The sequence below is a fragment of the Orbicella franksi genome, chromosome 13 (genome assembly GCF_964199315.1).
Source record: "Orbicella franksi chromosome 13, jaOrbFran1.1, whole genome shotgun sequence".
NCBI classification, from domain to species: domain Eukaryota; kingdom Metazoa; phylum Cnidaria; class Anthozoa; order Scleractinia; family Merulinidae; genus Orbicella; species Orbicella franksi.
In genome coordinates, this window is record NC_138157.1 from 5,822,571 (window position 1) to 5,847,946 (window position 25,376).

The 25,376-nt window shown below is 38.5% G+C and overlaps 2 protein-coding genes across 7 annotated transcripts in view; one reads left to right on the plus strand and one right to left on the minus strand.

The window, feature by feature from the left end:
- The first annotated feature begins 32 nt into the window (after positions 1-32).
- On the plus strand, positions 33-20,905 carry LOC145465472 (uncharacterized). 4 transcript variants are annotated; one of them, XM_081449255.1, is made up of 28 exons: positions 33-764; positions 1,921-1,979; positions 2,431-2,488; positions 3,039-3,092; positions 3,268-3,459; positions 4,364-4,686; positions 5,043-5,082; positions 5,807-5,942; positions 6,496-6,600; positions 6,715-6,761; positions 7,338-7,538; positions 7,918-7,987; positions 8,883-9,065; positions 9,539-9,784; positions 10,482-10,708; positions 11,020-11,865; positions 12,354-12,628; positions 13,230-13,427; positions 14,808-14,940; positions 15,453-15,551; positions 16,135-16,367; positions 16,733-16,820; positions 17,269-17,408; positions 17,488-17,557; positions 18,075-18,111; positions 18,515-18,707; positions 18,899-18,975; positions 19,343-20,905. In XM_081449255.1, exons 1-28 carry the CDS (start codon positions 360-362, stop codon positions 19,585-19,587), a joined length of 4,980 nt encoding a protein of 1,659 aa, XP_081305381.1. In that variant the 5' UTR covers positions 33-359; the 3' UTR covers positions 19,588-20,905. The 4 variants fall into 4 exon arrangements, with proteins under 4 accessions (XP_081305381.1, XP_081305382.1, XP_081305383.1 ...); XM_081449256.1 differs by having other exon boundaries at positions 18,078-18,111; XM_081449257.1 differs by lacking the exon at positions 13,230-13,427 and having other exon boundaries at positions 36-764.
- A 164-nt stretch (positions 20,906-21,069) lies between these two features.
- LOC145465471 (uncharacterized) overlaps positions 21,070-25,376 on the minus strand; it is a 65,108-nt gene continuing 60,801 nt past the window's right edge. For 2 of the 3 annotated variants that reach the window (XM_081449253.1, XM_081449252.1), the window contains 3 exons: positions 24,757-24,841; positions 24,359-24,396; positions 21,070-22,669 (listed from right to left, as the gene is read on the minus strand). In XM_081449253.1, coding sequence (XP_081305379.1) covers positions 22,478-22,669; positions 24,359-24,396; positions 24,757-24,841 — 315 coding nt within the window. In that variant the 3' untranslated portion in view covers positions 21,070-22,477. Of the gene's footprint in view, positions 22,670-23,748; positions 23,802-24,358; positions 24,397-24,756; positions 24,842-25,376 lie in introns of all 3 variants that reach the window. The other variant, XM_081449254.1, reaches the window with a different exon arrangement.

Sequence of the window (25,376 nt, forward strand, 5' to 3'; positions counted from 1 at the left end):
CAAAAACTATGTCATATATGATGCATAAATTATACCTATCCTGCCTTTGATGACATGCGTTGCCATAGAAATTAAACTAAAGTGGCCATTTTGAGTGGCTGTTGTGGAGCAAGACACTGTGGGATGACTTTAATATCAGGAGTTCTCTGGTACCGCTGAAGATAAACGACCTATATTTTAAGATAACGGAAAACCGCAGAACATGGGAATGGTCAGATTGATTTCGCACTAATTCTACTTGCCTCAGAAGGGTTTGGCGGGAAGTCAGCTCGCTATTTTGAGGTGAAGTAAGCTTACTTTGCAAAATGACAGAGGAATTTATGTTCGTATAGATCACCTCGAAGCTCTACGATTTCAACATGACAAGTAAACTCATGCAGCTAATCGAAACACGGACCAAGCGGCCGGTTTTTGATGAATCAGAGTTAAAAGTTAGCTCGCACTGGAAACTTATCAAGACAGCAATCAAACAAGAACATGGCGACGACCCCAAGAAACTGGATGAAAAACAGGCTCGAAATGTCGGGCACGGCGTCCATCCAGTCAGTTCTTTGGAGTCCGAGGAAGACCTTTCTTTTGTAACTTTCAACTCTTTCAATGATAACTTCGTCGGGATCGACTGCGAGGGTAAAGCGTCTGTGTTTTTGAGAACCGGTTACAGAGAAGATATCAACAGCAAAATCCTAAGAGATCCCATTTGTGGGATAGTGTATGCAAGGAGAACTAGATTCTATGTTGCCTGGGGATTTGATGAAAATATAAGAGTAAGTAAACTTCTAATATGTTGTTAACTATACGGGCTTAATCAAAATATATAATTAAAAGATAAACTTAATTAAATCTCGTAGGGCCACTGATAATTCTTTGCATGCATGTACATGACACACAGTTTGTACTTCTCTGCCCAGAAAAGTTATCAATATCAAGAACAGCTAGTTCAGTAAGGTAGAAAAATCTCTGGACCATATGCACAGAAGCAAAGATTTTTCTATCTGGGAAAACCAAGGCAAAAAATTGAAAAATAATATTTGTTAAGGTGATCTTTCAGCCTTTGTATGAATTCAAATGTAATGAAAATTTCTTCCTGAGCTGGATCAATTATCATCAGCTGACAAGCGAATGTCCAGCTGTCAAGCCTGGAGGCTCATAGAAACTTTTGTTATCCATTGGTATTCAAGCTGTTTATCAACCTGTAGTGTAGGGGATTCTATTGAGCAACTATTAGATAAATTTGTTGCAGATTTCCATTAGCTGCTTTTTTTTCTATAACTGCAATATACTACATACTAACTGACCACAGTTTTCCTAATATACATGTACAATGAGTGTATGGTGGGTCTTACTTGATCAAACTACAACTGTATTATTCAAAAGGGAGCCACATGTATTTATTTGTAGAGTAGTGAGCTTATTAGCCATGGCCATAAGTAAAAACAGTCATCCGTTATTCAGCTGATTATCACTCCTTTTCTGCTGTGGAGCAATTATACCGTCAGCGGGAACATGGCACTAATTAGATATATGATGAGTATTGTTATGTGCCCTGATTGTAAACGTATATGACACTAATATGAGACCAATACAGACAATGTACAGATAATATGAATTTGTGGTGAACCACTGAAACAAAATATATCTTATCTGTCTACCAGTAATTATCATTTCTCATATCTGACTGTATACATGTACCTTTGGGTATAGTTTAGTTGTTACTCTGTGGTATTCTTTTTTTTTGTCATTGTTGGGTGAGAGATGGAGAATATTAAAAAAAAATCACTAGTTTTGTTTCAGAACAATTATAGTGTAGATACATGTAATACAAAATACGTAACAGTGTGCCATATGTAGCAATATTTATTTTAGTGACAAATGTAGTCTTTTTGTAATTAGCATTTTTTTAATAACTTGAATGTTCTGTAGTTATTGTCAGATGGCTTCAAAGTCATAAGTGTGGCATCCTCAGTCAGCAGGATATTCAGGTAACTTTTTTTACTTAAATGGTATTGACACAAGTTCTGAAAGTTATCATTAATTGGTTGAACTAATCCCTTTCCTTAAATTTATTTATATTAGTTAGATTTTATTAGTGAAACTAATTTTAAAAATATGCCTTCCAAGCAAACATTAAATAAACTTCCAGATAATTTATTTTTTTACAAACAAGCAACATGTACAGTTGTACAATGTATAAATTTCAGTTCCTGCCGTGGGTATTTAGTAAAATAATTACGACAAAAATAGTGTTGAAATTCACAACTGAGAAGTTGTCAAACCATATGTGTACAATGTTGTTAAGGCCGCTTTGATTTACTGGTCTACATGTAAAACAAGATGCAGGAATTTATTTAACTTTAATTAAAATTTCTTATTTGAGTCACAAAAGGATGCTGTTCTCACAAATACATGTACATGTGTTGTTTTTTGGGTTAGTGGAGTGTATAATGAAGCAACAAATGAGATCGTAACTGGAGGAGTTGGAAATGTTACGGTTAGTACTCACCTGAGACAATGTTATAATTTTAACACTACTAATGTGTGTCGAGTCACAGATTGATCTGAATAAATTTAAAACATGGGGCGAGAGGAGGGAAGGAAAGGGAGAGGAACAGCCCATGAGAAGTGCCCCCACAACCCTCTAAATGGATCTTGTGTGGGACATGGAAAAATCAATTCCTACAATGCTTGCACTGTGGTCCAAGAACACATGGAATCCAGGCGCATGTGTATATCTGAATGCCACCGACTGCAAAGGTCCAACTTGTGCTCAATTTGTTTTTAACCCTATTCAATTGAGTTTCATTGTATAATTTTAAAGTCATAATGTAGTTCCCCAATATTCCCCATCACAAAAGCCCCTAATATCAGCAACAACAAGCAAACATTGGCAAGTTAGAATCATCAGTTACATTACCCTTAAAAAATTGTTCTTATTGGCCTTTTAAAAAATTGCTGTGCAGTTAAATAAATTACTGTACAATCATGTAGTTTACACTCACATAATAATAAATAAGCCTTTATTATGTTTTGTCTCTTTTTAGTGCTGGAGCTTTAGATATGGTGCAAAGTTTTTACTTCAGCGTAAAGTTCTGTCAGTGAGTCTTGAAACAGTTATTACATTTCTTTCTTCTTTTTTGTGATATTTATGTATGTTCATAGAACTGTAGAGAGTTAACAAATAGGTACATGTATAGTACTTTATTATTATTAATAGCAATGCAAATTATGTTTTAAAAATATTCACGAAATAATTTTATGGCCAAATTTCAGGAATGTATGCCACCGGCTAGCATTATATCATTGCTGTGTCTGGAGGACACTCCCAGCAGATCTCAGAGATGCTTTGCAGTGTATCATAATAATGTAATTATTTACAACCTTCTGAATGGATCTTGTGTGGGTCATCTGAAAGAGCTGCACCCTAGAGAGATCACTACTGTGCTGTTCTTCAATCCACTCAAGGTACGTGGATGTACAAGCAAACTGTGTGTAAACTGTGAAAGAATTTGTATGTGCCAGTTACTTGCGTCTTTGCAGGAAGCAAGAAAGAAAATAGCTTCTCCCCCTTAACAGGAAGCAAATCTCAACAACCGAAATTTAAGCACTGAGAAACATTTTCATACAAAAAAGTAAGCCTTGACTAACTTTTGAGCATGTGGGATCCAACGCAAATGAGTTTTCCAGCTTGTCATTTTGGGCAAGCTATAACTGGGACATACAAGCCTGGCAGTTCTTTTTCACCAGCACAAAATAAACTATCCCACTAGCATAAATGACTGACTAAAAATTCAATTGATACGTGTACAATAACTGGATTTCTTACAGTACATTACATCTACATAATTCTTGAATTTGAATTCTCTGAAATTTTAATCCAGTAGGCTTCACTTGTCCGCCAGGCAAGTGAAGAACAGAACCATTAGCCCAACTTCAAAATTCACCACTCGTGAACTATCGGACACAAATTTCTTTGCATGCTGAGCATGGTTTACAACAACTGTGTTGGCTTAAGTGGAGAAAGACAATAGCCAGTATTTTGGGTGTGGTATCACCCCACACCCCACTTTTTTCATTTTGCTCTCTCTTGGAGTTTAATGAGAAATTTATAAAAACCCAACCTTACAGGTAGTGTAGATCTGAAATGTTTGAACAAGTATGCATTTTTTTATCCCAGAAAAATCTAATTAAAAAAATTTTACGTTCATATACAGTCAATTGCAATTCTGTTATTCAAAATTAATGCTAACTTTTATCAGACGGCACGTGCAATGAAAAGAGGCTACACTCTGCCTGTAACCATAGAACTTATTAAAATACAATGATGCATTTATTTTAACTTCACCTGGTTGGTATTCTCTTTCATTAGTACCTTATTACAGGAGCAAAAGATGGCTCCATTAAAGTCTGGGATGACAGAGGCAACATCAAGATCATCTTTGTCGGCCATTTAAAGTCAGTCAACACATTGGCGGTATACCCGTTTGGTACTTACATCATGTCAGGTTCAAGTGACTGTACCATCAGAGTCTGGAGTTTGGATACAGCTGATGAAGTCGATAGAATAGACACTAAGGAAGCAGTCATGGGACTCGGGACTATTGCGGGAAAGAGTGACTTGTACTCATTTGGACGGAGGTCTATTGAGTTGTGGAGGATCGAGCACATCCATAGTGTCTTTGCAACTGTAGGGTGAGTGAAGTCAAATTTTAAAAGAGGTCTAGGAAATACGTTGTTCTCATTTACTGGCTTATGCAGTCTCTTACTTGAAAGATCTAACTACTTATTAAACTGGAACGAACTTTAGCATTGATTAATGAAGATACTTGAAGTTTGGTAATGTTTTTAGAGTCAGCAGCACGATTTAAAAACTGCTAAATCCTCTACTCAAAATAACTTGAACAGAGTAATGAAAAACTGGTATAGTAAGAAGGAAAGGAACAAAAAAAGGTACTAAATTAATTTTATTGTTTATTTGTGAAATGTTATTATGGAGGTGGATGTACATATGTACAAATGCTTGAAAGAATTGTTTATTTCTTTTGCAGAAGTAAAATCAAATCCATCAAGCCCACGACACATCCCAGAGTAAGTGATGCCTTTGAAATATTCATTTCTGCAGTTTCATTAATTTGTGTCTGGCCGGAATGTACATGCATGTACTGTATATACAATCAACATACATGTAGATGACAGCTACAGTATTAGGCTCGTTTGGGTTTCACGAATTTTCTCGTTTTCTTTTTACCCATTCTTTTAACGTGACTGGAGCCAGCGTGAACAGCAAAATTAATGATTTTTACGCGCAATCAGAATACCAACCGAGATGAGACTCGATTCTTTCATTTAAGGATATAATTCGAAAATAAATCTACTAGCGTTCTATCACGAATGCCGCTCCGTTATTGGCTACGCTACTCACTATCTATTCTGTGATAGCTAGTGAATACACTAGCACTGTGCTGTTGTTAACAAAATGACGGCCGCTTCTTTGCGTTTTTGAAGTGTCTGTGAAGACGATTTAGATAATATTATGAACGACTAGTACAAAATATAATTTAAAACAAATAGATCACTTGCTGTCGATTTCTATGCGTGGTAAAAAATCTTGCGCTGATACAGTGATCTAATTCTTGAGTAGTTTGAGAGAATACCGCAGTTTGTGTAGACTTTAGAGACAAGTTCCCCATTGTATTCCTTTCCCTACTTTACGTCATTTGTTGCCTGAATACAAATCCACTGTCAACTAATCGTGATTGTGTAACACTGTTATTTCATGATAAAGCAAGCCATACGTCTCTTTATTGTGCAGATGCCGTTAAGACTGGTGTGCACGTGTAGTGACGCCACAGTACGCCTGTTGTCTCCAGGCTCCGGAGAGTGTATCACCACAATGCTGTTACCAAGCATGAGTATCATTGCTGATGTGGCTTACGCTGCTGCTGAAAGTATGTGGAAAAGGAATTAAGAAAAAAAGTAGAGAATTACATGATTACACGGCAAATAGTTTATTAACATCACGTACAGCTGTACCTGTTCGAACCTGTCCATTTGACGTGCAAGTTTTCATCGCCTCGAGCCAAAATTCTTCCGATCAGCCTGCTCCCTCTCCCCAGCGTGAAAAAAAGCACTTGATAATGTCGGCAGATGAATAACTTAAATTGTTAGTCAAAGGTTTGCCAACAGTATAAAGAACTGGTCTTCAGACCACAATGGCTTTGCTATCTGAGTAGGACCTGGACTACTGTCTCAGTCCGAACCTGAAACCCTGTTCCACAACAACGGATAGGAAGGACAATCATTTGAATTTTCCCCTTTCTATCAAGACCAGTGAAACCCAGTTCTCCAACTAAAACAAGCCAGACCTGATATATAGACTTTTGGTTACCGTCTGCAGTACATTGACCTGTATTTGTGGAAATTTTGACACGTGTACAGTGTAGCTTCATTGTGGGAACCGTTCTATTGTCGCTCAATTCTACTTTTCTGCTTTGTTTGTAGATCTACTATTTACCTTGCTCTCATGTGGTAAAATCTTAAAGGCATCCACTAGGACTAATCCGTGCAAGAAAATTCAAGAGTGGGACACAAAGACCAATCCAGATGGTAAAGTTGTGCATTTTGTGTCTTAAGACGACGTGAGCTCCATTGCAAAGTTTTTTTTTAGATGGATTTTCTCAATGCATTATTACTAATTATTTTACTTTTTCTCGTTTTCAGCACCGAGTTCGTGTACTTGTCTTTGTCTTTATGAATATGTCGTTGAGGTGAGAGACGCAGATCAGTTGTTTATTGTATTTCTTATTAATTATCTTAACAAGTTTACGACGTAATTTTCAATCTGCCAAAAAAAAAAAAAGCTGATGTGATATTATACCAAACACGAAAGACCGTGTTAGACCACATTCCAAACACCGAGCAGAGAGCTAAAAATACGACGTGTACCGGAGTATTTTTTGACGAACTTCGAGGTGTTTGGAAATGTGGCCAAAAACGGTCTTGAGTGTTTGATATTTCTTCTCAATCGAAACTAAAGCTAAGGAGAAAATGGAGAAATAAAATAGTAAAAATCAGATATCCAAACACCGTCGCGGTCATGATTCCCTTTGTTTAAACTTGCTGAATTATTAATGCGTTTGAGAAGGACGAATTCAAAGATTTGATAGTCGTGAGTGGTATTTTGCCTTATCTCCAGATCTGCCAACTTTAGTTCCACGCCCAAAGACACTATAACACGGGGGCTCTATCCCCCAATTTTGCGAGACTTTCTAAGAACTAGTATAGAATGTCTTTATAAAAGAAATGAATCCAAACTTACTAAATGACTTGTTGTCTGTTTGTAGGACGAGCTTGAAGGCGATTCGTGGGGAGACCTGGTCACCAACCTGAAAACCAAGAAAAGAGCAGAAGAACTTGAGAATCAAGGACAGAGTGTTAATGCTTATGACCGAACCCTGCTGCTCGGTGGCTCTGTAAATGGCATGATTGTCTTGTTTGACTGGCAGAACGAAAAGACTCCCGGCAAAGTGTCCTTTCAAATTGAGGTGAGGCTGTTTGTGAAAGAACCAGTGCGCTTTCAGATATTCCCTGTTACGAGAGAAAAATCCTTTTTTCGGTTCTATTTACATACGCACTTTTCTCACTGAAAAAAGAAAAAAACCTTGATAATTAACATTTATTGACGCGAGAAACGTCCTTTATTAAAATGATTGCAGTAGCAATTGTTTCTTGTTGGAATATTAAACGTGACAAAATGTTTCCCTCCAAACTGTAGCGAACTTTCGCTCAAAATAGTACTCTCAGAAAAGCTGTGCGAACCATTCAACAGACTAAAATGTTTTTGAAACGTGAAAACGTACATTGTAGAGTTTGTAAGTCATTCAGAGTGGGATGTCAAGTATATCTTTTTTTCTTTTTTTTCAGGCACACAGAGACGAGGTGATAACCATAGTAGCTAATCCAGTAGTTGATCAAGTCATCTCCGCTGGTCTGGGTGAGTCGAAAATTCTTTGTTTTGTCAATAACTTCGAAAATGTTCATTATAAAAAAAAAAAACGTGCAACCGCTACCCATTGCACGCACAATATAACCTAAACTGCGCGCGCATTTACCCTTTTTTTTACGTCAAAATCATCATCAATCGTTTTCCCCGCAGTTCATCGCGAGCATTCGCTAACCTTTCTGTTCTCGATTTACTGCGAAACAACAGCGTATTTTGTTGTCACATGGCTGAATAACGTGGTAGCGTGGAACAAACAGCAAAGAAATTTGTCTTTACACGAGCTATATACATGTACAAGTAGCATCGCAACGCTTTCATGATTTTTCCTGCTTTCTTTTGATATGGCTGTCATTAACGGATAGATGACGAAGCCGCTTTGGAAGTTCTGTTCTTAAACCTCAAGTGCAAGAAATTGAATATTATTTAATAATCCTGTTCATGTTAAGCCATTTCTTTGTTCCTTCCTCGGTTCCATCGCATGGCATGTATTAGGCCGTTTTTATTATTAATTCAAACAGATGGTTTTAGTTTCCTTGCGCAATCTCAACGAAGCATACATGCAGTTGCCTTCGCTTCGACATAACTCGATGATAGAAATAATTTTTTTTTTCTGTCATGGAGAGCATGTGGTTGTTGTTACCCGCTTAACGCCAAGCGTACACGCATACGTGTAAAAAAAGCTTGTAGTTGTGATGCTTTCTTTATAACTTCGCCCTGTTTTCCTCGGATATTCCGGACTTGAAAAATAGATATTACTCGACCAAACAATCTTATGTTCAGTTGGCACCAGAATCTCTAAATAAATGCATCAATTGTTTATTTTCAGCTCCTTCTCTTAGTTTGTTTATTAACCTAATCAAAGTAATGCGCTAATTTTTCCTTCCAGACCGCGTGATCAAGATTTGGCGCCTTTTCCCATTCGCTCAGGAGGCCCTGGCCCCTCTGATGACGTTGTACTGTCATGAGACCCCCAGACTCCTGTCCGTGGCTCACCACAAACTGTGCGCCGCATTCCACGAGCCATCCACAGCTTCATATAACATTGTGGTCTTTAAAACCACTCAAAAAAGTAAGTAACAAGATTTTGTGTAATATATTATACAAAAGCACTGCACTGACTGAACGTTCGCTTTACATGTGTCAGATCTCAATAATTACGCGTATGTTTTACAGACGCGTAAACGGTTCTGCTATTCCAAATCAAACAACATAGCTTGTGGTCGTCCTTCTGTGCTATTGCCTGAAGGTTTGTCACTGTAACCTCGTTAGGTCATAGGTAAATTCTGCATACAAGGCATATGGCCCACCAGGCCGGCGCTTATCTCTGGTCTCTATCTAGCACGAAGGGACTAGGAGTATTTCTACTCCCCCCTGGATAGGATGTCTTTTCCTTAACAAACCATAACTGGGTGGTTGATTTATTTATGTCTATTTATGTTGCAGTGTACAAACAGGCTTGATACAATTTCGCCTTTCCTTCGTGTATTTGCTGGGAACACAAAACATTCATTTTACTAACGTGCTGAATAAATTGTTTTTTAGAACGGTTTGATCATAGCAGTGATTCTGATCACATGGATGACGTCACGGGATTGACCAGCTGCTCCAAGATGAGGCTCTTTGCGTCATGCAGTGCTGATGGCTCCGTGAGAATCTGGGACGAGGCCAATAGACTCTTGCGTGTCATCAAACTGAATGCCACTCCCACCAGCATTTGTTTCTGTAGTCAGAAAGGTGACCTGATTGTGGGCATTGGCAAACATCTTCACAAAATCAACTACGCTTCTTGTAAGTGTTCAAAATGTTTTGAAAGTACATAAAAACGGGCTATGTTGCTGCTGCCGTTGTTGATTACTTCATGACATCTCTATGTTGGCTTTTCTATTGCTCGGCCAATTACAACCAACTTAGTCTGAACAGTCAGTGCGGCATGTAACTGGCAGAGAAGTCACGTACCCATAGATTGCAGACATTGCGCGCTTGTTTTCTCTGATTACAAACTGATATCAACCTCAGTAAGATATTGAGGAGTTTTATTGTCATCACTATTAAGATCATCCAAAATTATCCATAATGTGTTTCAACGCTGCCCCTTTAATCATATTTCCCTTACTTCAAAACACTATGTCGCAGTTTTTCCTTTTGTAGAATAACATCAATCAATGCATCTATTGCCCTTGATTACAGCTCAGAAATTAGCAAACCAAAATTCTTGTTAAAGACGCGTTAAAAATGCGTGTGCTTTAACGCGTGCGCGGTTTCAAGTTAGACTGCGTGAAGCACAACGTATTAGAGCAACGTGTATTAGAGTAGAGTAGTTAATGTATTAGAGCATTTTAGTACTTTCCATACATAGCCTCTGTTGTTCAAACAATTTCAGTTGTGATTTTCTACTAAACATGCCATCTTTAAAAGCTAAAAGCTTCTCCTGAAATTAAAACTACATGAACAAAGTTTCCTTAGTTCTTCTCTCTTTTGGCTTTAGACATGCCACAATCGTACATTTTCCGAATGGTGGCGATGGATTTCCGAAGGGTTGTTTCCGAGGCACCGATGGATATCGATGCAGACGTAAGAGGCGGTCTAACACCCGAAGAATGTGCGCGGCTGACTCGAGTCAAGTCGTCGCTCGATAAGTACAGTGGATTTCAAGACACGCTTCCACAAGACGAAATGGACGAGAAGATTCAAGAAGAGGAGAGGAGAAGTCTGGTATAACAGCTATCATTTCATTTTGTTTACAAGTTTATTAGAGAACGGTTAACTTTTGATGCTCCAAGACGTTCCGATTTTTTTTCCTCCAATCAAAACGTATCACTAATGGTTGCGAAAGTGGCTCAGTCGGCCAGCCACAAGACTACAGTGCTGTGGATGACTGTTAATATAAGCAGAGATTTTTCAAAGTTTATGACAGGAGCAAAAGAAGTTTCAGAAGGAAATATCAGATTACATTTATTGTTATTAACTATGTGAACTATCGGAAACAAAACCTGATTAATTTATTTCTCCTATTTTCCCTTCAGGCTTTCGCAAAGATTCAGGACCGTGAAAATGAGCTTAGAAAACTTCGCGACGGAACTTACGAATTCACCAGGAAACGACATAACATTGACACGGAGACAGTTCGCGGCGAAGCGTTTGAAAGATACTTGGAAATATTTTACAAGCGGCCGCACTTCGATCTTCCAGACGACACCTTGGACGACGACGAAGGTTATGGTTACGAAGAAGACGGAGAAGAACCGTACTCGCCTGATAGAGGCCAGGGGTTTTTCTCGATAAGCAGACAGTCTACTAGATCAAAGAAAAGCCAGTCATCCCCTGAGAAACCTCCAAAACCCGAGATCATGAGCTTGTCAATGTCGGAGTTTGAACCGATAAAATTGCAGGAAGACAGTCAAGAGACTCCTGTACTTCCTTCCACGAAGGAACTCGACGAAATATCGCGATCTGAACGCCCTCTCACCATGGAAACAGAAAGCGAGATCTTTTCGCACGGGGAGACAAGTTCCAGGGTCTCTCGTTCGGCCCCCAGTCACAAACGGGATTTCCGAAGTCATCCGATAGAACCACCGCTCGTGAATCGGGACCGCGATCGATACGTCGTCGATGTGCCGAAGTCTAAACGGTATCCTTCGCCGAGCCAATCTGTTCAACTGGTATCGCAGAGACTTTCGCGAATGGCTTCACATAAAGCGGAAGTTGAAGACGAGGAGATGTTCGTTATCGCGCCTGATGGCTTCATTCCGAACTCTGTCGTTGTGGCCATGTTTAAGGATTTAAGAGAGGAGGGTAAAGAGGAGGCTGAACCGTGGAAACCGCCGCAGTTGACTGCAGAGCAACTGGCTGAATTGGAGAGCAGGAAGAAGGTTAGCTGTCGTCAATCTTCAGATGCTTGGTAGAGAGAAAAGGGTGGGGGGGGGGGGGTGGTTAGAGTCAGTGAGGGGAAGAATATGGGTGGGTGTGATGAAGGTTCTCAAATTGTCCTAACGCTTGAAAATGAATAATTGCCTCTCTTTAAATTGCCTTTCGGCACAAATGACTTTGTAACAGGTTAAAAGGCATAGACAGAATGATTTTACATGTAGAAGTATATTGTTTATTGGTAGAGAAGAATGGGGGTTTTATTATCAGGGTGTCCGAATAGGAGATCTTCTTCAATGTAGCAAGATAACAGCTAGGTTTTTACAAACTGGTTTTAACATGCAAGTTGTAATTACCGATAGTTCTAATCAAAATGTGGGTAATCATAAGATCTAGGTAACACAGAGAATAAGTAAAAAAAAAACTGTCATTGGTGGTTTTAATTTGATTCATTGTTAAATTACATAACGTATGAACTTGTTTTGTCGAGTAGAAAACTGCCAAATCTCCTGAAAGTCCAAAAGCCAAGAAGGGGAAAGGAAAGTCTAAGTTTGCGGATCAACTTCAACTTGCTTTACGAGACGTTCCCTCACCTGAACCTATCGATGAGACCGAGCTCTTCAAATCCCCCACACCGACGCCACCCCTGTCCCCTCCCCCGGAAGTGGAGCCGTCACCTACCCGGATACCCTCCCCAAAGAAGGAGGTAAAACCACTTCGTCCGATTGAGAAGTTGGTAACAAGACCCAAGCCTCCTACGCCAGAACCGTAAGTTGACATTATGATCTTTGGCTGTTTTCCAGTTTAGGTTTGTTATAAGTATGTTTAGTCTACGTTTTGTTTTTCTTCTGGAAGAGAAAGAGTTTCGTTTTGCGTGACTCAAATGATCCTTCATATGGAAAATGAGATAGTTCGCGTCACGCAAAGCGAATCACGCAAGCATCTAAGTAACAGGGATGTTTGAATGCCTTCTAACTGTGTCAAATTGATCTTGGTAAATTGAGAACTAAAGTAATTGTCTTGAATTTCTGTTATCCTATGCATAACAGAGATTGTTATTGTTATGCATAGTAGATTAACTGAGTTCTAATATTTATCTGTAGATGATTTTTAAACTAGGCTAAACTGCCAGTTACTACGTTAACCAGATAAAGTTTTGATCCCAGTATTAAACGCAAACGATTTAAAACTACACGCAGAACTAAAAATAACTTAACTGCCACTATTGAATTCGCTAATTCAGTAGAAACTCGACTTACCATGAACCCTTTTACATTAATACTCACTAAACGAAAGGTTTAAGAAAAGACTTAAACAAAACGAGTTAAAACATGAACTGTAAGTTTAAAAACGTCCTTTCTTGTTAAAGAATACCGCTGTCCAACAGTCATCGTAGTACAGGTATGCTAAACCTAAATGACTGGTCTCCACCTTCCACGTGGCCAATGGAAAATGAAGTTATAGATGACAACAGGGACGAACTGTTGGAAAGTCCTTCATCATTGATCATTGAACTAATCTCCAATGAAAATGGAGTTAAAACAGATCTAACAGCGCTTGACCAAAGGTAAACTTAAAGCTTAAATGTGTTAAATTAAATTCGTGTTAAATCGCTTTTTAAGTAATTGTTGTGGTTGTTTCTTTCCTCTTTTCCATAAATTTTTTTAAATGCATTAAACATAATCCCAAACCAAGGGCTGGGCATGCAGTTTACTTACCACGGTTATCCCGTCAGTGACGCCATAACTGTTCTGTGATGATGGTAGTTCTCTTGCCCTCATTTATCATTCCTCCATCTCCATCTTGCCTGCATATCTCTGATAACTTTTGTTTTATTCCTCATCTTCTAACCTTGTTGCGCTATGAGGCTCAAAATCTCTCTCTAGTGTAGTGTCCTATCCCATACTACCTTTCGGGTCTCACTCCGCACTTCATGGTTTCTGGTCTTCTTCCCCCGTTATCTTGTCGCCTTGTGCTCAAACCACTTCTTCCTTTGCAACTGTTTACACCGTCGATTCTTTACCCCTGCTTAACTTTCAAGGCAGATTTCTTTTTTCGCTTCTTTTCCGTAGACTACTTCTTATGCTTTGTAGCGGCGAACGTTTAATCTTCAAAGACACCTGTGTGTATGGCACTGAAAAAGTGGATGCAAGTTTATGTTCCACCTTGCATGCGGACGAAGTCAGTCTTGCCCTTCCACACGAGTCCTCCGCGACTCAAAACACTACTTGTCATACAAATCTACTGTGTAGAGGTTCGTCTGCTTCGATAAGCCCTGTAGAAGAACTACTCGAAAGGGTCCACTGCTTCGAGGAGAACTCTCGAGGTCTTTGCTATCATTCAGGAACTCCTTCTAGATCGAGAGATGCAAACTTTACAAAAGCAAATAAAGCTGCGCACGAACATATCTCTCATCTTTCTTCTCAGAGAGCGAACCTCTCTCCAAAGTTAAGTGCAACATCACTCTTGAACAGGTATTCATTTCTCCATAGTTTTTGTATGTTACCTTCTGTATAACTCTCGTCTTTCTTTCAGCTCTCTTTCTGCGATACCATACTCACCGTTATAATATTCTCCTTAGTTTTAAATTTCAGTTTATTTTTTATGTAGTACACGTGCAAAAACCGGCTAAAATGAACTTTTTCGAAGAAAATCTCCTAATCGCTGCCTGTTATTTTCAACATAACAAAAATACAAAACTTAATTTTTAAACAATTGATGGAAAGCCTTTATAAATATAGACCAAAACTTGAAACTTCTCGCACTCTGCAATCAAGTAAGTTGTGAATTATGGCAAAGATAAACTGTAATTTATCCCTGAAAATGCCCATAGGTTCTAATTCATTTCGTCAAGAGGTTTGTTTTCGCGGTTTTGTTCTACATTTTCATCGACCGAGTTTATTCACCCACGTTCTCCTCAGAACTTTCTTTCCTTGACACTTTGCAGAACGCCTCCTCCCCCCAAGGAGCCGACTCCTACCCCAACACCTCCTCCCCCTCCGACGCCGTTACCATCGTTCATCAGTCAGTTCAAGGGGACACTGTGGTTTGAAAAGTTCTTTCCGGACGCGAACTCAGAGGTGAGTATACAACAAAATAATTACAAAATTGATTACTTAAAGGAGCTAGTGATATGTCATCCATGGCGCCCCCTCGAAAAGTAGCCTATCTATTTCGAGTGCATTGTTCGCAGTCGGTCTCAATCCTGTTCAATTTTATCCTCCTTGTCTCTTTTTGTTTCTAATTACTTGTTTGGCGTTTTTTTTACCTCTACAAAGTATTATTTTTAGGTTTCTTCTGGAGTCCCATTTGACAGTGATTATATTACAACGCAAAGTGAGACTTATTATATCTAGACATTATGCCTTTGATAGTTACATTCAGTTGTTTAATTGAAGTTGACACTGAGATGTTGTTCTAACCCATCTTAAACTCCTTTTCTTTCGATTGACACTTAAACAAGCTCCAGCTACATGTTTGTTGCGAGTAGAGAATATTTCAAAGCATTACATAGCACGTTTTCATTTCGTCTTTTTACGTTTATTGAAGGATAGAAATAACATCATTAAACGCTAACATTGTTCATTTTCAGTCGTTCCCCAAACCTTGGACGGCAGAAAGCTTCGTAGAACTATTGCTAAGCTTGATTCAGAAGACAACTGACCATGAACTGAAGACGCAGATCTGTGCTGTAAGTATGTGTGTACACCCACTTACACCGAATGGGAAACGCGTGTAGAAACATTTGTCTTTTTTTTCTATAAAGGCAGATGGAAGCTAAGTAAATGTATTTTCCCTTGAAATAAATGAAGATGCGTATAACATGACGATTGAGTATAGTTTCCCGGGCTCTAAGTTACTTTTGGTAGCTCGTGGTAATGGGGCTTATTAGAGAGAGACAGAGCGTTAACAACAGATACTGTAAGGGTTGGTTTTCACTGGGCGCCTGACCAGAAGCAAAAGAATTTTACGCTTTTCAGTAAGATTTTGATAATTGGCGCCCTAACAAAGGGCGCTACTTGACAGGAAATACCAGCTCAAGAACTGTAACAACAGGAGCTCTGATATTGTTCATTCCAAGTCACTGTGTTCAAAATTACGTTCAGACGAGAAATACTCAAGACTCCATAATTCACTTGACAATTCGAAGTCAGACTTGAATGGTACTTTTGCAATAGGCGCTTACTGGAATAGAGAAGCTTATTACAATAAACTTGACGTGAATTAACGTTAACTGACGACAATTCTGCATGTTTTCCTTTCATGTTTGTCAGGCCATCATGTTGTTGCATCGCCAAGAAGGTTTAAACCGAGATACAGCCGAAAAGGTCAATCGCACCATGATAGCAGAACTGAATATCCCGGATCACCCTACTGCGCATGGCTCGTCTGAGGCCAAACAGTTTTTACGTGTGGCTCTGCAGCTGTCGCATACTATGAAGGTCTACGAAGTGTCTTTTGTAGCTGAGCTTATGGCGCAGTTTATTGATGGTGATGAAGAAATCAGGTAAAGCCAAAAATAAAAAAAAATCAATTAGGGAATCTTTGCTTACTTTTTGTTTAAGGTATAAAATAAACTGTATCAAATTTTGTTTTCACCTTTTCAACAAAAAAAGGTTCCATGATTGAAAAGCGCGTGATACAAAATAAATATTTGAAAGGAAAAAGATGAAACCGTAAAGAATTGCCTGAAGAACATACACCTCAGACAGACATTTGACCAGCGCGTAACTCTGCTGTTCTTCATAATAACACAATGGATCACCTATGAAGCTTGCACAATACGGAAATGTGTAGATCACCGTTAAAGTTCATGCCCAGCTATGTGCTCATAACTCGTTTTAATTTGTTTTATAATGTTTGGCGTTGCAGGAAGTTTGTCCGAGAAATGTTAGCCTCAATTGGAGTACCAGACACTGCCAGCTACTTTGCTAAAGAACTGGACTTGCTTGATACTACGGTATGTCTGAACATATGTTCATTGTAAAATGGACTTACTAGAGCCCCGTACTCTGTCCCAAACGATTTAGCGCCTTTTTCAATAAAGGGGCCCCTAAATATTTAAAATTTGTTTCAACCTTTGGGGCCCTTACGGTAATCCGTCACTTGGTCAAAGTGACCAAAGAGGCAGGAGAACGTAAGTCAGATCGCAACCCCTTTATTAATAGTAAGTGTTCTTTGATTCAGTCACGATAAAAACCTGTGATCTCTGTACAAGGTACATTAAAGTCACATAACCGTTTTCGCCGGTTGATTGCACCTTGCTTATGGCAGGCATCTTCGATCGCTTTGAATTCGGTGGTCCTCGAACCTATAGACATCTGTCACGTGTTTTTAAAGCGCTGCTGGTGACATCCTCGAAAGCAAAAGTTGAAAATCAGCTTCGCGTTTTCTCTTCTCCTGTACAGGGTATTCCTGATAACAGAAGAAAGGCCCGTGTAAAGGACTTGTGTGTTCAGTGGCTCAACAAGTGGCTTGCACAGTTCAGACAACACATCCGATCCCTAGCAGGCAAGATCAGCCGCGCTCAGGCCGGCAGTGTGGTCAAGTAAGTTTAAATCCTTACTGTTTGCGCGGTTCCTTTCTCTTTATTTTTAGCTTATGTCATGGTTCTTTTGTTAATGTAGAGGAACAAAGACGCCTAAGACACCCAGCTCTATCAAGGGAATCTTGAAAACCGATAGAGGAAGCTCACAGGTAAAAATAAATAATAAATAATGTAACAGATAAATATTTTAACAGGAGGGCCCCAATCACCTTGAGGTGGTTTTCAGAAGGGTCCTCTCAAAACTAAAAGTCTAAACTATACATGAAAGTGGGTTCTTCATGCGTGATCAAGTGAGTTCTTCGTGCGTGATCAAACGACTGATTCTCTTAGCTGATTCATATATACTTGTGTTAATGAAAGTTTTGGTGATTTGATGGTTCATCAAGTCAATATGCCGTTTATTGATAGTTTTCTGTTTTCTCATCACCTGTCTGCCTGGTAATACATACAAACATTGCAAGACGAAATGGAATATTGATGTGAGCAGACGATCGCGCCAGAAACCCCTCGATTCCCAGAATATAATCCAAAGAAATTTTCTGTCATTTTTGTAGTTTTTTTCTCCTGTATAGTTTTGTGTGTACTTCCTCTTTATCACCCTAAAAGACCATTGTCGCTTTATCAACGGGGATGACCAGATTTTTTTTTTTCTTGTATTTATATCAGCAGAGGACAGCATCCGAGATGTCTAAACCAACGAGCAGTAAGTTAAATTCTATCTTTCTTATGTATGTGTTATTTGCCTCCTGTGTTTTCCACATCGTACGCGTGACATGGAACATTGAAATCTCAGTAAAATCTGTACCAGTCCTGAGCAGGTTGGAGAATCCGGGTGGTTCATCATTCTGATTTCAACTCAGATTTCTGCTGCACAAAGCAGTCCGCAGTGCTGCAAGTCTTCCATTGCAGGCTGCCTCCAAGCCGTTTGTCCAGGGGAGTAGAGTGTCTTGCCCAAGAACACAACGTTAAGACCCCGGCCAGAATTCGAATCGGAGTTCTCGATTCAATTTTTAGCAACCTAACCATTAGGCCTCCGTGCTCCCAACAAGACTAAAAGGTAAATTTACTTAAACATCAATTTGCCGGTGTTGTTTCCATTTTTTCAGTCTCATTTGACGTGGAGGCGCTTGGGGGCAGAGCCGCTGACACCGCTATGCCCTCAGAAGCGATCAACTACTTTTGTGAGATCAGAATGGAGGAGGAACTGGAGCGAGCACGCACGCGCACACGTGAGGAGACACCTGTGCAGGCACAGGATAACTCGAGAAACACTGTGCTTGTTTTGCCGAAAATACACAGGTACGTATCAAATTGGGACAAATTCTAAAATAGACTGTGAAACAACACTCAAACGCCATGTGTCAAAAAAGTTCCCCTTTTTCTTTTTGAATTTTTCTGTTTTTGAATTCCAGGAGTCGTAATTTCGAGTACAAAATTATGATTGCTTTTGCACCACTAGACTGTTTATTTGGTATTCTCTTTTCTTTCAGCAAACGGAGTCTCGCGCGCCTGGGAGAAACACACTGCAGTCACTGTCATCCAGAAAGAGAGACGTCTCTTGCATTGGGTAAATTGGCCAGTTTATTTGTACCTTTTTAGTGCTTTTATCCTCATTGAAATAAAAACCTCCCAAGTATTCGAAGTAATCTTTCGTTTCCTTGACGAAAAGGTTAGGAGAATTTTGAACCAATTTCCTTTCTCCTAATTACTTGAAGAATCAAGATTCAGTCCACTCTATATTCTTTGCGAAGTCCTTTTATAGTCTTTGGCTGGTAATTTCTGCTATATCATTGCTTTCATTTTCTTGCACTTGCGCGCAAAAGACTAATTTAATTGGGACTTCTTCTTCAGACTGCCTGATAGCATGGCCGTAAAATAGAATAAATTATTTTAATTGGATTTAATTGTTTAATGTTTCTCTTTTTTTATTTTAGCGTTTCCCCTGCCTACAATCTACCAAACTCGCCGCCGTTTCGTGTTGAACAACATGGTGCTTCATCTTAAAACCTTGACACTGAACCCGTTTCAAGATAAAGATGATTTGGCTGTGTACGAGCCGTTTCAACATTCCCAGTTGCTGACACTGCGATCGTCACAGAAATATTTCTTCCCTGGCCAGTCGTACGTTGAACAAGACAGTCAGAGCTTAGCCGAGCAGATAAGGAAAGTCTTGTTATAGTAGAAAACAAAGACCAGTCACTCCTGAAATTCTCCTGTAGCCTTGGACCTCCGACTCCGCGAGGGCTACAAGGTCAACCATGGTTGGGCAGTAACACCATAACACAAGGGAGGACGATCTATGTTTAGATCATCTTGGTTGCTATCCAGCCTTGGATTTGATACAAATTTCTTTATTTTTTTTATTCCCAACTGACTTAGTTTTGTGTCAGGAAAAAATTGTAGTTTTCCAATCCACAAAAGTCGTCTATATTTAATTGGCAATGTACAACTGTCTGGGACACTTCATTGACTGTCCATGGTTATTTTGTCTACATTTAAATTTGAAAGTCCCTTACTCCTTGGCCTAGGAAAAAAGTATTATATTTTTCAGTTCTATAATAGGCTATCGGTGAACCTGTTTCATTTGTAAATATTCCGAGAGATTATGTATTAAGGCATTCTTTTTAATGTGCAGAAAATTTCCAGAGAGTGTTAGAGTATATTTTAATACATAGACACACGAAAGAGAACAGAGGAAAAAAATAATGATGTCACTTGATTAGTGCATTTGATGCGTTAAGCGTAATTAAGAATTTAAATTATTGCCCAAATCGTGTTCTTTATTGGTCTATATATATGAGTTATTGAACAAGAGCGAGGTCAAGATGGTTAGATATTGGTCAAGTGCTCTTTTTTTTGCGTGTTTATAGACTGAGACGGAGTTGAGGTCCATACGCAAAAAAAGAACGAAGCCAAAATCCAGCTATCTTGACCGAAATAGCTTGGTCGACAAAGGATTAAATATATGGCAGAAAGAATAAATTCTTCTTGAGAGATACAGCGGGCAGTCCCGGGCGGGCAAGATAGCCCTATCTTGCCTACTCGGGTAGCTAACGTTAATTTTTTTCAACTTCCATTGAACCCCCGTAAGTAACAGCCCACCCGAAAGTAACGGACCCCCCGAAAGTAGCGCCCCAGCCGCCCTTTGAAGACTTTCCTAAAAGATAAAGTATCTGTTCTCAAGCGCGGGCCACGCGGATGAAACAGCCTGACTGCAGAACTGAACATTGACTTGAAGAGTTATCCGTGATTTTATTTCGGACTTGACTGAATTTTTCTTGAAAATCTAGCAGCAGGGTCAAATAATATTCTGCTGGGTAATAATTTGTATTGCGATATGATACGGCGACCATTACACTTTCGTCCTACAGTACCAACCGGTTTAGGCTTTTTTGTTGTTGTTGTTTATACAGTCTGCTTTGTTTAAGAGGATAGTTGGAAACATTCATGAACGGAACGTCTAATTTCTTGTGTTACACGTCCGCTTTGTCTGAAACGACTGTTACTGTACAAACGTTTTTTAACCATCCGAAAGTAACGGCTACCCGACGGTAGCGACCCCTTTCGCCTGCTAAATCCGAAAAAACGGGACCGTTACTCTCTGAATTCTACGGTACCAATTCATAAGCAACCAGTTAATAATCGTGAATAAAGAAAATGAATCGAGGAATCAATAACTTCACAGATACTTTGGTCATCAACTATGCTTTATTGACGGCAATGTGTTCACTTGGTGACAAGATACACATTCTACATGTAACACAACGTAGATTAAACAAAGACAGCGTGACATCCTGACGCACATTCGGTCTATTGAGGCCGCCTCATCGAAAACGCTGTATCGATATCGCGTGAACGGCGTTAAAAACAAGTAGTGTCCAGACTATTGTTCTCGTTCTGGCGTGGTCATGTGACGTCACGTCTTTCCTAAATTTATGATGAGATAACATGAAAAGTGCGGCACAAAAACTAACAGAAAACAACTAATATATTGAAGGTAATCGATATATATATTAAATGGTGCACTACTTAGTATTTTTCTTGAGTACCTCGTGACTAAATTACAATCAAAACCAGTCTCTGCTACGTTTCGCTATGCCATTCTGATACATAGACATAGATGACTTATGGCCTAGGTCAGGAGCACGTGGACGCCTGACTAGGTGGTGCTATTTTTGGAGAGTATGCGTCTAGCACGCTCTTCAGTTTAAGCACATTAAGGCCTATGAGACCAACTTTAGCACACAGACGGGTTTTTATCGCTTTTCGCATTTCAAAGCGGTTTTAAAACTTTCATACACATCACGTGACAAATCACGTAGCTTTTGATTGAAAATTGCCAGATCCAGAACTTATATGAGAAAGCCATCTATGATCCTGCACAGAATTTTTTTTTTTGTCATCGTGCAGAATATTTCAGTTGTAATAGCAAAGCCTAGCCAGCTTGATACTAACCTTATACCTTTATGGTTCTTGATGTATTTTACTGATATACATAACAACCACAAGCTGAGAGAAGCACAATCTACCTAATGTTCTTTCCGACGTCTTTTTATATATCATATTTATTATTTATACATATGCTAGCATTACCACTTTTCAATGTTATTGAACGCAGTGATTACTCTAGATGTTTGTATGACACACATTATGTAACAACTTAAATTATAAGCACTTGTATATACACGAATATCGAGTTATTTTATGATGGGAAGTGAGGTTATAGGTTTTCTTTTTTCTTCTGCATAAATTAATTCAGTAGTGTAAGATTTTCTTGCTCTCGGGAAAATGCTCGAAGCGCAAACAAAGCCTCCAAGGTACTCTCAAACAGTTACAAAGTCTATGTCATCCGTGGAAGTCGTTGTCATCCGTGGAATTCTACTCCGTAGTTTAACACTATGACATAGTAGCTAGTACCTACAAAATACGCTACTCCTCAACAAAATATGGCCAGAAATGTGAAATTCGTAGACACAGGTTTCAAATATTTTTAAACGTAAAGTATGCAAAAGAGTTTTACGCTGAAGAATTCAGTGAACAATAAGAAACTTATATTCAATCTTTTCAAGTTACACGATGTTGCAAGAACGTAAGCCGACCCTGGGTTTGAAGTTGTGAAAGTACGACTTTGTTTGGTTTGTTGTTGTGTTTTCTGTTTTGCCTAATCTAGTTAATGGTTTCCTTTGTTCTAAGTATTCATTATGAATGCCTTGTCCACTTGTTGAGCTTCTCACGCTCGTTTTGCGTGATCCAGGTCGAATCTGAAATTCAGATTATATAAATCGCATTAGAACCTTGACTTCTCAGTCTTTTGGAACATGGTAACGTTAACCAATCAATAAAGGATGCAAACTCGACCCAACAAACAATCGCTGATAAGCATGTTATAAGATCTCATGTTACGCTATTTTGTTTGTTTGTTTATCCGTTGGCTTACTTTATATTGAATTAATCTTCATTCTGGAGCACAATTTGGAACAAAAAAGTTCCTTAATATTTTTTCATTGAAACAGATTAAGCTATAAAAATTGCAAAAAAAAACTTTTATTAAAAGCATTTAAGAAATTTTTAAACGCGGTTAAAAAATACACGACGATTCGACGTTCTCAGACGTTATCAAGTTACAAAAAAAACAGTATGAATGTTCTATAAATTCAAGAAAAGCAATAGTTCATTAAAAAGAAAGGTAACATAAAAATATGTTACAAGCTAAACAAAGAGCTAAGCACTGATAAAGTCACTCTGAGTGTTAATTGAGGCTAGGCCTCAGTTCTTTGAAGAGCATTTCGTAAATTAAACGGGGCAATCAAATTTCCCGTTGCACTTCTTGAGAACACGAAATTGGTCCTCATTAAAAAGATTTCTGTTACCGTGCACTTCTAAAAGGTGTCTACCAAAAGCCGAATACTTGTGTTCAGCAATGCGTTGATGAAGGTGTCGGGCTGTATAACTAACATAATCTGCATCACACAGATCACATGTAAATTAAGAACTTCAAAACGTCGTGTATTTTTTAACCGTATGTTTTTAAAGAAAAGTTTTTCGCAATTTTTTGTAGCTAAATGTTTTAAAAAGTCGCTTCTTTTTAAACAGATTAAGCTTAGTTTTATGTGTTACTATTTGGAGAAGATAAGATCTTTTTAGCAGCGTACGTGAAAGTTATCTCAACGATAGTACAGATAATCTGGTAGATTCTAATTATCAATAAATTTCGTCATTGTTCCAAAATAAAACTTTAGAATTCTAACGTTTAAATAAAATATATTCCTTATTCACCTATTTCACATTATTACACGTCAATTACTTAAAAATTTCAGTATTTTAGTTGATATTTACTCACGGGTCAGGAGAAGGGCAGTTTAATGACCAGCGACCGGAATCAGTGTCTCCGAACTGAATATTGAACATGATACATTACAATATGGCAATTAAGACTTGATAACAGTTATAATACGATTCTATAGCTAGACTTAAAATATAATTATGCACATTTATATACAAAAAAGAGCTCTTTCACCGGTATTTTTTTCAAATAAATATTAAATAAATAAATAAATAATAAATGAATAATTAAAGTAATAACTTTATGGATTTTTAGTTTCGAATTTTGAAAGTTCTGTTCAGTTAAAAAGTGTCTAATTCAACTGTTTCAAAAATGTATTTAATCAAAGTGTTATTTAGTTCCAAAATCTGCAAAATTATACGAGAAAGGCTTGATGCCATGTCATAAACAGCTTCGATTACCAGGAGTTTCTTATAAATGATCAATGAAATACTGAGATACAGGATACAAAAGCAGTATATTTTCAAAAAAGTTATAGTTAAGTCATATCATCCACGTTCCTTAATTTGCTTAGTTCCAGTGTTATTACAGTTTTCAGAAAACAGAAGGGATCGTGGCAATGTTTTATTTTTTAATTTTGTTTCGTTTTATCATGTCTATACTTAACCGTTTGCATGGCCATATTGTCTCCAGAAAGCTTCACATCTAGAAAAGGTAAAGAAATAAAAAGATGAAAATGAAAGTTGCTCTCATGTTGAAATTAATTCAGTGAAACATGTAATTATATAAGAAGCATTTTTGTAATAGAATAATATACTATTTAGTTGTCCATGTCAAGAAAGGTCAGCCCCAGGCAACTTAGAACCTTGAGAGTGATCGGCAGGAAGGCCCTCCGATAATTTGAATAAAGGAAATGAACGCCGCCGTCAGACAGGTAGAAATAAATTAATTTGTCCAACTAGTACTCCATGAAATTAATTGGAGACTAAATAATGAGACGAAATTGTATATTAGCCGGTGTACATCCACCCTATGTTGGCGATCACTAATCAAATAATTTCTCACCAGACACGCTGCGAATGGTCTTGGTAACAATGATGTCCTCATCCCCAGTCATGTGAGTTTCATGGGAGTCCATCCGTCTCTTTTCCTGTGACAGCAATGAAAGTGAAAACAAACTTAAGTGCAGTCCCATCATATATAGATCGAGCGGTTTTCATTTGAGTGTCGTTTGTGTCGAAAAGCAATTGGTTTTGCATCAACTACGTTGCACGATTGGCTTAAAAAAAACTCACGCCACTTTTTTTATCCAGTCATAAGGTAAACCAAAACCACTGAATCGTGACTCGTTCGCACATATTTTCCCGCGCTTTACGTCAGCTACTATGTACTTATTGACTGAGTAAGGTCGGGCCGGACGGGAAAATATTTGTCTCTCGGTCAGGACGTACGGACCGAGCGCAGCGAGGTCCGTACGTCCTGACCGAGAGACAAATATTTTCCCGTTCGGCCCGACCTTACTCAGTCAATAAGCATTTTATCATATGACCACTTAACTGTTGAAAATTTTGAAAATTCTGTTTGAACCTAAATAGGACACGATTACATAACATCAGACGGCCGCGCGCGGAACAACCACAGAAAAGATTCTACAATAAAAACTTGTCATTTATTTCTTCGCGTCG